The sequence below is a fragment of the Eretmochelys imbricata genome, chromosome 7 (assembly GCF_965152235.1).
Source record: "Eretmochelys imbricata isolate rEreImb1 chromosome 7, rEreImb1.hap1, whole genome shotgun sequence".
NCBI lineage: Eukaryota > Metazoa > Chordata > Testudines > Cheloniidae > Eretmochelys > Eretmochelys imbricata.
In genome coordinates, this window is record NC_135578.1 from 99,032,831 (window position 1) to 99,044,995 (window position 12,165).

The 12,165-nt window shown below is 40.7% G+C and overlaps 1 protein-coding gene across 1 annotated transcript in view; it reads left to right on the forward strand.

The window, feature by feature from the left end:
- The window catches only part of TCERG1L (transcription elongation regulator 1 like), a 215,990-nt gene that overhangs the window by 10,423 nt on the left and 193,402 nt on the right, over positions 1-12,165 (forward strand). Inside the window, 1 exon segment of the mRNA XM_077822856.1 lies at positions 11,964-12,158. Coding sequence (XP_077678982.1) covers positions 11,964-12,158 — 195 coding nt within the window.

The following is a 12,165-nucleotide window of genomic DNA, read 5'->3' on the forward strand; positions in this document are numbered from 1 at the left end:
TCTCAATCACTGTTTTGCAGGCAATGTTCCTTTTTTTTAAAGTAGTACACTTTTTATTAGTGCTCAAAAAGGCTTTCCATAAAATCTTGTAGAACAAGGCTTTCATGTAGCATGCTGTGAAGGTGAAACGAAGAGTTATAAATAGAAATGTATCTTCATTATATTAAGAAACAGAGTTGCTGCTACTTAAGTAGAAGTAATATATTCCATTTTATGAAGTATCCCAAAATACTTGACTGCTGATTACAATCAGTACAGGCAAAATGTACAAATAAACTCAAATATATAGCGAGTTACAACCCCTCATAGCTTGTTAAGAGAGAATGCAGATGCAATGTTCCTGGGTGCCAACACATTGGGCTGTTCTTAAGCAACTGGACAAACAGTCATCGAGGCAGTTTGAGAACCTGTGGTACTCTGACATGTGGAGGGGCTTCAGCTGGTTTGTTAGATAAATGATGATGTAATGTCTCAATCCACCCATCCCACTAGAGCTGAGCAAAATTCTGAGAATGTCCACATTTGTTTAGTCATGAAATATTTTGGCATTCCTGAGAAATTTTTGTTTTGGATTGTAAAACCTCAGTTTGACATTAAACTGTGTTTCCCAATTGTCTTATGGGAGTTGTAGTTCTGGCCCCCATTCTCTCATCTGGACCAAGCTCCCTGGCCAGACTACACCTTCCATAATGCATCTAATCATGTGGCACCTATGATGCAGAAGAAATACTTTATGGGAAGTGTTGTCCTCCAAAGAGACTGGCCCATGAGAGAAAATGTTGGCCAGAACTCCCATTTCTGTAAGGCAATGTGACTGTAGTTTAATGTTTTTAGAACTGACTTGAGATTAAACATTTTTGATCAGTTCCAGATTTTTCTAATGGAAAATCAATTTTTTTCAGCAAAAGGAAAAATTGTTTTGATGAAATTGCATTTTCATTTGCAAAATCATTCCAATGGACAATTCCTGACTAGCTCTCCTATCAACACACTGTGGCTCAAAGAAGCAAATCTTCTGCTTCTTTCATCTGCTTGAAGGGAAATATCCAAACGGATGTCCTTTTTCATATGTGGTAAAGTATGCAGAAGGCTTTAAGATCTTTAGATGGAACATCTTAATAATAGATGTTGTTTCCAGCCGCTCTCATAATAAGGTCACTATTATTCCTATTCTAAGACCCCATCTTCAGTAGGTTATAATCTTGCTGACTCTTTTTGAAAATTTTGACTAATATATTTCATCTGTTTCCAAGAACAAAGATAGGGAAAATACATTGTCTTGCCCATGTTAAATTCTAGTGACCTTTTCTTTGAACAGTTCTAACCTCCATGCCTTAGACCATGGACTTGAAATTTGGCAAAGGAGTGTCCTTTGTTTCAGGGGTATACTCTTTCCTGTCCCTGTAAAAATCTGCCCAAATTCGGCAAATTATAAGATTCTGAAAAATTGCAGTTCACACATGCTCAGTAGAGATTTTTACATTTTTAGTTGCTAAATTTCCTGAAGATTTGTTCTCCAATGAGCGTGATCCAGCCTTTCAGTTGCTGTTATAGGCCATTCTGGATCCAGGTCTGGGTGGTTAAACTGAGAGCAGTGAGCCTGTCTGTCCTGTGCTATCAATGAGCTTGCTGGGCCCAGGCAGCATGGTGGAAGAAATGGCCTGGTTCAAAGGGGGATAACAGCCAGATCTGCAGGGGGAGGGGAGAACGGAGTAAATTGGGACAAAGAGTTTGTGGATGGGGGTGGAAACTGGGACTGGCTGGACAAGGAGATTGGGAGCAGAAGGAGAATAGTACTGGCTGGGCAAGGAGATGACAATGAAGGGCAGAACCTGGAAGTTGGGTGCAGGTGTGAGAGACAAGCACTGGCTGGGCAATGAGGATGAAACTGGGAGATGGAAAGGAAAAATAGAGTGGACTGGGAGCTAGTAGGTGGAGGGAGACTATAATTAGATGAGGACCCATCGCAGGGGGACAGATTGCAACTGGTTGGGCAAGGAGATTGAGACTAAGAACCAGTGGGGCAGAGTAAAGACGTGAGTGGGCAGTGGAGACAGATTTGAGGAATAGCTAGAATACTGGGAGAGAACTTGATGGGCTGAGAATAAAGATGGGAACAAGAACCTGGGACAAAGACATGGGGAGTGTGATTGGATGAGGAACCTGGTTGGGAAAGGGGTGATTGGAGGCCAGTGTGGTGGTGAGGAAGAAAGATCCAATGAGGAACCAGGAAGGAGAGAACTGGGACTGGTGGGAAAGGAGGCTGAGAGTTGGGGGTGAGGAGAGGAGACTGAACCAGGGAATCCAGAGACCTGAAACTAGGACTTGCTATGAAGAAGATGGGAACTTAGTGGGATGAGAAGCTTGAGAAATTGAATTGGGACTAGCTAGATGAGGAGGATGGGACTGGGACAAGGAACCAGGGATGGAGAAGAGACAGGAATGGGACAAGGACAAGTTGAAGGAAACAGAACAGAAGCAGTCATGCTGCAGGGGAGGGTGTTGAAATGAGTAGAAGTCTGTGCCCATTAGGGAGCACTAACTTCCAGAGCCTGGAATGGAACCCATGATTCCTGAGTCTCACCGTTCCTCTTCTGACAGCAAATATCTGTGAAACTCATAGGCAAAGTGACCCATGCCCCTCTAATAAGAACATAACAACAGCCATACTGGGTCAGACCAAATGTTCATCTAGCCCAGTACCCTGTCTTCCAACAACGACCAATGCCAGGTGCTTCATAGGGAATGGATGGAACATGTAATCATCAAGTGAGCCATCCTCTGTTGACCATTTCCAGCATCTTGCAAAACTGAGGCTAGAGATACCATTCCTTCCCAACCTGGCTAATAGCCATTGATGGACCTGTGATCCATTAATTTATCTAGTTCTCTTTTTGAACCCTGTTGTAATCTTGGCTTTCACAACAGCCTCTGGCAAGGAGTTCCACAGGTTAACGATGTGTTGTATGCTGACCCACATAGAAAATGACAACCTTCTACTGCTATCAGTTACTCTGTTAGATCAGGTGGCAGAGGTCTGCATGGTGGATCTAAAGTTTCCCGTCCTGCTGATGACCCATGTGAGTACACATGATGGAATTTGTTTATTCAGTTGTTTGTTTGTTTTTAATAAAAACCTAGGAAATTACAGACACAAAATATTTTAAAAGAATATTAAGGTTGCAAAGGCAAGCACTTAAGACCTTAATTCATATCCATTACAAAACAATCTTTAATTACAGGATCACATACTATTGTTAGCTCAGCACCCCTTGTTTGTTTAAGTGCACAGATTGGACTTGTTCTGAGGATGAATCAGGGCAGTGTATTGAAGGAGATGGATCCCTGCTTCATTTGTTGCTAAAGTTGGAAGGTAGGTGAGTGAGAAGGGATTGCAGGAAAAGAAAGGATGATGTCAGTGTGAGCCATTGAGACCTCTTTTAGTCCCTCATAAATGCATCCCTCAGTCAGAGGCTTGGCTTCCTTCATATTCCTCAAGGGTGGAACCACATGGTTCAAACACTCTGGAACTGGAGCTCTGGATTGTAAATGGGAGATTTTGCTATGTTTAATAGGGAGGTATTGATTTTTGTGTCTTCTCTGTGATGCTTTTATCCTAAGAAGAAAAGTTTCTGCTGAGAGAGAGCTTTGTGGTAACTTGTAACTTTTAGCCATGCTGGTCATAGCCCTTGGAGAGAAAGCAAAGCACAGGTGCTGGCTATTAGGTAGACTGGCTTTCTGGGGTTACTGCAGTGTATGGCAGGGGGCTGTGCGGCCTTAAGACTCCTGGTCAGAAGGCAGTGGGACATGGGTCCCTGCCCAGACACAAGTGATGGCTGGACCCTGAGACCTGATAGGACCAGAAAGCAGGCCTGAGTTAGTTTAAATTCAAGCTATTTATCCAGAAGTCCTTTCTTTGTCTATTGGTGTCTGGAGAATCCAGTTTGAACTATTATATGCGAGCATCTCCAGGTGGTGGTACTTTTCTGGAGGTGCTACAGCCTGAGTGAATTTGCCTAATCATTCCCCACAGTTCTTAGTTCCTGGAGGAAGTGTGGTTACTCTCTCCCACGAAATTACATACAATCCCTGGCCCAAAATGATTCATAAAATTAATACAGTAAGATCTGCCAAAGATATTGCAAGAAATTGCCATATCTGTCTCACCGAATAAATAGTACTCTGCTTTACGAGAGCTGGCTAGTCACTGGTTAACCCTGTCATTACCCCTGAGAGAACAGGACTGCCTGTGCTGAACTAAGGTGAGACCTGAATGTGAATTACAGGAATCTGCAGATGTAGGTCCCCAGTCTGGAGGGAGAGGATCACAGGCTACTGCCCTGAGAAATGTAATAGCCAGAAGCCTAAGTGGAGTGCCCTTAAGGGGGCCACCTAGAGGTCAGAGGTGCAGTTAGCTCAGGAAGTATCACAATCATATGTTAGGATTAAGTGATGTTTTTGCAAGTAGGCACGGCTCCTTTCCAGCTACTATATTAAGTGTGTGCTGAATACCTTAAATATGGCAACCTTTGTATAAAAATTAATATTAAATTCTGTATATAATCCTTATTAAACATATATCTGTGTATCTCTATTAATTTCAGTATAGCTATTCCTGATTCACACTAATATAAGCAAGGCCCTGGGTTCTTTGCAATACTCAGAGACCCAGATTATTTGGCCTGGAGCCCTGAATTATGTGATAGAATTTCCAGACGGTTGAGACTCTGACCCCTAAGTCCCAACTGCCCTTCCTCATTCCAGTTAATATAATATCTGTGTTGTATGTTTATTCTGATAATAAATTCAGCTTATTTTACACAAGACCCAAGCTGACAATTTTTTTTTCTGTTCTGTACTAGACCTTTGTATTTAAAAATGTAAGCTGCATTGTACAGGTGTCAGGTAGAAGCTAGAAGTTCTGCGACGGGGAGGCGTGGGGGAGGGTTAGCTTAGTGGTTTGAGCATTGGCTTACTAAACCCAGGGATGAGTTCAATCCTTGAGGCGGGCCATTTAGGGATCTGGAGCAAAAATTGGGGATTTGTCCTGTTTTGAGCAGGGTGTTGGACTAGATGACCTCCTGAGGACCCTTCCAACCCTGATATTCTATGATAGCTGACAGTGAGGGCCTTTGGCACTCAGGAAGAGGAAGGGAGTTTTGCTTCTGGCTTCAGGAGTCATTTGGCAGTGTGAGGAGGATGTATCTCCTTTTTTCCTCCCCATTTTGGGAAGGGTGGTGCTGACTTCAGGTTTGGGAACAGGATTGAATTTGTCATTTCTCATCTCTGAAATCATTGATGGCAACTAGCTGCCCTGTCACACAGTGCCCCAGTATCAGCCACTACATTCCGCAATGTCAGAGAAGGACAGAGGCTTGATTTTTTTTTCTGCTAAAATAACTGATAGTGAAATAGTTAATAATGTTGTAATCAGAAGACTCCTAATTAGGAAACTCATGATAGCCTATCCTGCATTCCAGCTCAAGGGAGTAGAAGGAATTTAAAGCCCCACCTTACTTATTCCCACAGGCGCACTACCTCCGCTTTCTGAGCAATGGAGGTGGTGGGGTGCAGGGTCTGTGGAGCTGCTACATCACCACTTTGTCCAGGTGGGTGGGAGCGGGTGAAACCTTGACTCTGAGCCTTCAACATATCTGGTAGCATAGTTACGCAGTTTGACAGGGAGGATCATATGCTGTGACAGATGTGGACCTGTCACCTCTTATTCCCTCCAGGGCTGCTCCAGGGGTAGCACAGCCACATGCTGCCCCTTTCTGTGCGGTAGAGTCTGGCCTAAGGTTTCATTTGGTAAAAATGGGGCAGCTCAGACCTCTCAGAACTCCTGTTTCAAGCTCTCTATAGACCACAGGCAAACATCACTGCATCACTTGAGATTCACATTTTTACAGGTGTCTTAGCAATCGTAAGTGATAGACATAATTCCTTGTTAAGTGAAAGCTTGGATTCTGCAGCACAATTACTTAGTAAATTCAAAAACAAGGCGAATTACATGGCAATATGCATGGCCACATGATGACATTACGCATGTGGTCAGTGGTGTGAGAGGGGAGTCTGGCCCTTTGTTTATTCTGTTTACTAATTCCTTGATTCAGGCTATTAAACAAACAAGGAAATACACGTTCAACAAATTGGGTTTTATGAATTAAAAAAATAAACTTCTGTCTTTAAAAAAAATTGGGTGTCTATCTCTTCCTGTGTACAAATGTGTTAAATTTAAACAGGTCAACAACTATAAATTAAAAGTTAACACATTTATAATCCTAAAGGGATTTAAGTGATATTTCATTTTATAGCACTTTAATTTGCTACAAATATATTTATAAGGCTTGAAAAATATTTTAAATTATGTTTAAACATAATTTATAGATACAGATGTAGCAATTTCAAAGTGTTTTTCACTTTTTTACAAGTGTTGGCCTCAGTATTTCCCCCCACACTCTACTATTAAATGTGTATACAATATATGTTACAGAAAAAAGTATTTTAGAAATGTTTTAGAATTGTAAGATTTATCAACTGTTTTACACTTTGTTATAAAGCTATTATCAATACATATGGAGGGGTTGCATGTAGATACAGACACACGCACATTGAAACACAGTTCTATCTGTATTAGACTGACATCTTTTGAAGATATGTGGTGAAGCAGAAAGAACTGCAAAATTAAAGTCTGACTAATTTTCTCATCAGAGCAAAGAAGACGCCATTTTAATACAAAAAGTCAGTCCTCGTGAGGCACTTAAAAAAATTATGGACAGGAATCTGCAACACAAATTAAAACAAAATTAAAAGCAAACCCCATGTATTTCACCCATCCTAATGAACAGATATAAAGCAAGTTGCAAGGAGCACTATACTGCTAGATTTAAGTTATTCCACCCCTCCTAGATGACAGAAGTATCCCAATGGTTTTTAACTGTTTGACATAAGTGCTGGAATTAGGGGTGCTGGGGGTACTACCGCACCCCAGCATGAAATGGTTTCCACTATAAACAGGGTTTACAGTTTGGTTTGATGGCTCTCAGCACCCCTACCATAAAAATTGTTTTAGCACCTCTGCTGCTTGATGCAATCACAGAATTTACTTTCCTTTGTGAATGACTTGATTTTGCTGTTTTAATTTTTTTCGGTGGATCTTATAGGAAAGATCTTTATAAAAGGCCATTGTAGGCAGAATTAAAAAAAAAAGACTGTAAGCCTGTAAAACTGGAGAACATTTTAAAATGAGTTTAATCAGTTAATTTGCACACTGAGATTCTATAGTACAAAGAACTTTTTTTTAAAAGAAAAGCTGAAATTGCCCTCTTCAGACAGGACTGAGCCTGTATATTCCAGTGGCATCCAAAATCCTTATTTCTGTTTTTTGTTAAAGAAAAGAAACAGCCTTTTTTTGTTGATCCTAGAGAAGAAATATAATGATTGTAACTGTTTGTTAATAGTAGTAATAATGAGAGAGCAAATTCTGTTATGTCCTTTATGGCTGCAGAGAAAGAAGTCATAAAAGGAACAAGAGGTTGGGAGGACATTGGGCAGACAAAACAGCAGCACAGAATCTTGTTTCATTGACTTTGTCCATGATATACAGACAATGTGAACGGAAGAAGTATGCTATTGTGGAAGAGAAAAGGTGGGATAATTGTGCTCCATTTAGGTCATGAATCTGTGGTATGCTCTGTAGTGTGGCTCCTCAGGCTGGTTAGTCCTGTAGGTCTTTAGGAATAATGGTTCGTTCTTTAAACACACCATGCAAGAACTGTAATAAGAACTTCAGGATGTCTGAACTGTCAGATGGACATGAGGTCATGAATAGGAAAGCAGGGACAATTCCTGAATCCCAAAACTATATAGATAACCCTGTGAGAGAATAAAGAAGCAGGTCTAACAGGAACAGTTAGTCTTTGACTGCTGTGTGTCTAGACACTTTACCATGTAGTTGCCTATATAATGGATATTTGGGGATCAAATGGCATCTGCTGGGGAACCTGGGTTATCTACCTACTCCCTTGTTTTCCTTAATCTTTGGTTGATTCTCTTGTCCTTTCTTGTTCTTGTCTTTATGGCTGCCCCTGCTATCTTGTTCTTCAGTCGTTTCATACATAAGTGTGCTGCCGTCATTTTAACAAAAGGCTCCCACAAATATTTTCCCTTTAACCTGTGGCAAACATTTTGTAGCAGGATGGTGGATGTCTACTTGTAAAGAGGTGTGGTGAAGAACTGTGCAACATATTAATGTGTTTTCGCACTTAAAAGGAAATTCTCTGTGATAAGCAAGCATCTCTAGGTTTAAAATAAAACTTTCTTAGAAGTGAACTTCACTGAAAAGCTTAAACTTTGTTTCTCAGACATATATTGATGACAGTGTAGATCATTATTCAACTTTTTCAAGTATCTGAGTGTTGACCTTATAACAGTCATTCTAAGAAATGTTTTTGAAAATATCTGCTATCTGGCACAATCTGATATATTCCAGAGAAGAAAGTTTTATCTGAACGATGTATTAGGATTTTTAGATATGTCCTGTCTGCCAGGAATGATTTAATACTGTCTAGAGAGAGAGAGAGAATCACCAAAACTTTATTAATTGATTGGTGAAATGTTAACAAAGGGCTCAAGTCCTGAAAACTTCTAGCACTTCACTAATTTCACCCACATGTGCTCATGGCAAGGCTGGGGGCATGGATCAGCATTTATGTCACTCTCTCCTTTAGTGCTTAGTCTGGGCCGGGGAATGGATAGCTCAGTGGTTTGAGCATTGGCTTGCTAAACCCAGGGTTGTGAGTTCAATCCTGGGGGGGGGGCATTTAGGGATCTGGGGCAAAAATTGGGGATTGGTCCTGCTTTGAGCAGGGGGCTGGACTAGATGACCTCCTGAGGTTCCTGATATTCTATGATTCTAAGCTAATGATCCAAACAGAAGACCAAATTTGGTGATAATTCTGGTCACGTGCCATCTGAGGACCATTGTGCATATGCTAAGAAGGCGCTGGCAGGGTGTAGTTTGCCCACTGTTCTAATGCCTGTGCTGTTGTTTTGTTTCTTTCCTTCACCCATTTTGAGAATTGTATCTTTATGTTGCAGAATCCTTTTTTAATGAAAAAATCGAGCTAGAAGAGAACACTCTCCCTGCTTAATAACAGCCTTTGGGGAAACTGGTAGAAGAGTCTTTTCTTTATATACTTTGTCAGAGTCCATGAACAGTTAGAGGATATTTTTTCTGTTGTTGTGTTTGGTGACAGCAGAAAATCCCTAGAATTGGAAACACAGACTCTCTATCCAAGGGCAGACTACTAATGCGGATTTGATTAACTTAACCCATAGGCCCATGAGATCCCAGAAAGAAATGTTAGACACAACAACAAAATCATTGTCATCAGATGGTTTGACTTGCGATTTTTGAATATTTCCATTTTGGCCCTGATAGATGTAATCTATTTTTCTTTCATTTGTTGCAGGTTGAATATCAAAGACTTGGTATTCGTGTTTGTTAGTGTTTCTCTGGCCTATGTGCTTGTTGTACTAACAAGGACATGTGCTTATATATGGCTTACATGTGGCTGTTTTTTTGTTGTTTTTGTTTTTTAATAGAAAATATCTTAGAACTGACAATAACATCAGGAATAATAGAAATTACTTGAAATGACTACTGTATATATTTGGTATGTGTTGCTAATGTTGTAAAGTCTATTTTTCTGGCAAAATATTTTGCTTACATCTGCATTGCAAACAAAGACTAATAAAGAGGGGAGTGCAAGCTTAGGAAATATCGATACTGAAGGAAATCTCTTTACCCACACAACCCACTCTCCTGTTTAGCTAAATTCGAAACATTCACGATTCTGTTGACTTCCGTGGAATGACTCCTCTTATGCCTGTGTTAAATTTGGCTGCTGGAATACTTTACCTTTTTAGAAATCTACTGGAGTAAGAATCCAGTAAGAATCAAGGGTCAGAGTCTCAGATCTAATCCTTCTGTACCCAGTTCAGTGGTGGAGTGGGGCATAAGGGTGGTGGTATAAGGCCACCTTCATGTTCCCTGATTTGGGGGCCACAATGCACAACACAGAGCAGCCTCTGGACTGCTCCAAGTTGTGTGAGCTGTACATGGATGTAAGGGATTCTTCTAGCTGCCAGAAATCACCAGAACACAGGGGGCACTGACCTTTCCACTTTTATCTTGGCCAAACACCCTCCACAGGGGGCAGGAGAGGTATATCCTAATATCTTCTAGGCAGGCCTCACACCACCCTTGGGTTCTCCCATGCCAGAGGAATCCCCAGATAGCCATATCTCCCAGTTCCTCAGGTGATTTATGTCAGTACGCAGGTCGGGAATGGCCACAAGAGGTACCAGGATCTGACCCTAAGGGTCCCTTTAGCCTCCAAATTCATTTGGAAAAAGAAATGCTATAAACCTGTGAATTGCCTAAAGTGACAGCTCTGATTAAATAGTGATTTTGCAGAATTACCAGTTGGCTCTTATTGCCTAAAGGATTTCCACGTGAACGGAAAACATTTGCTAAATGACATAATAAGCTAATGATTGCTTAATTTTTGAATACATAGCTCAGTGTAGAGAGGGTAACAGCTGGTGTTTGCCAAATTAGGTTTCCTTCTTAGGATTTTTACTACTCATTTTCTTGTTTATTTAACATACTAAGATGTGATTGAGCTCTAAAGGTCTTCCCCTAAGCTTGTTACACTTTAAAGGTAAATGTTTCATAGTACTGAGTACATTCTTCCCTTCAGGTCCAATGGAGCTCCCATTTAAATCAGAGGGATCTCTGTGGATAGAGTGTTTCCAGTGGCAGTGCGTCTATGTACATGTAACTTGGTATCACTGATGGCAATTGCATGCCTATAATTACAGGAGAATAGTCCTGTAGATATAGGTAATATTAAAAAAAATATAAATGGTTCAAATTGCAAAGTCAAAAGTCAGGAAATACTGGAAGGTAGAGCCCAGGCAGGATTCCATTCCTAGTTCTGATGTTAATGTGACCTAGTAGTTACAGATATCACAGCCAAGTACAAAGATTTAGCATGTTCATCATAAAAAGTAGCATAGCGAAGTAGATGAGACTTACCATTTTAGATACCTGTGTTCTAGTCACAGCCATGCCAGAAGTGACCTCATGCTACCTCTTGGTTACTTTATTTGTAAAATGGGCATATGACACTTGTCTGCCTTTATAAGATAGGGGTATGAGACCTTGCTCAGTTATAAGGACAGTAAAGTATACAGAATTAACACCAATCAGTGAGACTAGAATTCTTGGTCTCTTCATGGTTCAGTGCACTTTCCCCTCGGCCAAAGATGGGGCAAGTGCCAGCAGCTGCTACTGTTGTGCCCCTCCATCCAGAGCTCTTCACTTGCTTGTGATAACTCTATAGGTAAGTTACAATATACATGTTTTCAAATCATGCACAAATCACCATCCTTTTATGTTAGAACCTATATTTGAAAGCATGAAAGCATTATTTTTTTGTTTTAAAAAATGTACTATACAGGGATGTTTATAACACAAAAAGCAGTCTATGGCACAAAAGCTGTGAGTTAAGGGTGGTCTGGTGGATAAGGCGCTCCCTGGGGACTTGGGAAATCTGGGTTCAATTACTGGCTCAACCATACGCATCATGTGTGACCTTGGGCGAGTCGGAGTGTGAAGCAAGTTTTATACTGTGTAAAATGACACCTACCACTCCAGTGTATTAACACAGAATTTTGATGCATCTTGATGTCCCATTAAATTAAGTTGAATGGCTGGATGTGCAGCCAGTAGAGGATTAAGCTACTAATATTGCAATAATAAAAAAGACAATTTAGTGCCTTTTTATATTGTAATGTTGAAAAACACTATTATTTATAGAGTGTGTGTCTTAACTTGCCAACAAATATTTGTTTCAAATGTAAAATAAAACAAATTTTACTTAACTCTTCCATAGGTGGTTGCCAGAATAGCCTTAAACAAGTGGGCAATAATCAGACAATTGCATTAGCTGCTGCTGCAGCAGCAGCGGCTGCCATGGTGTCCGTAGATTCAGAAGCACCTCAGGGACCATCACCTACAAGTATCCAACCTTGCCATGTGCTCACTTTGTCACCTGTCAAAATACCAGTTTTGACTTCACCTTTTCCAGGTAAGAG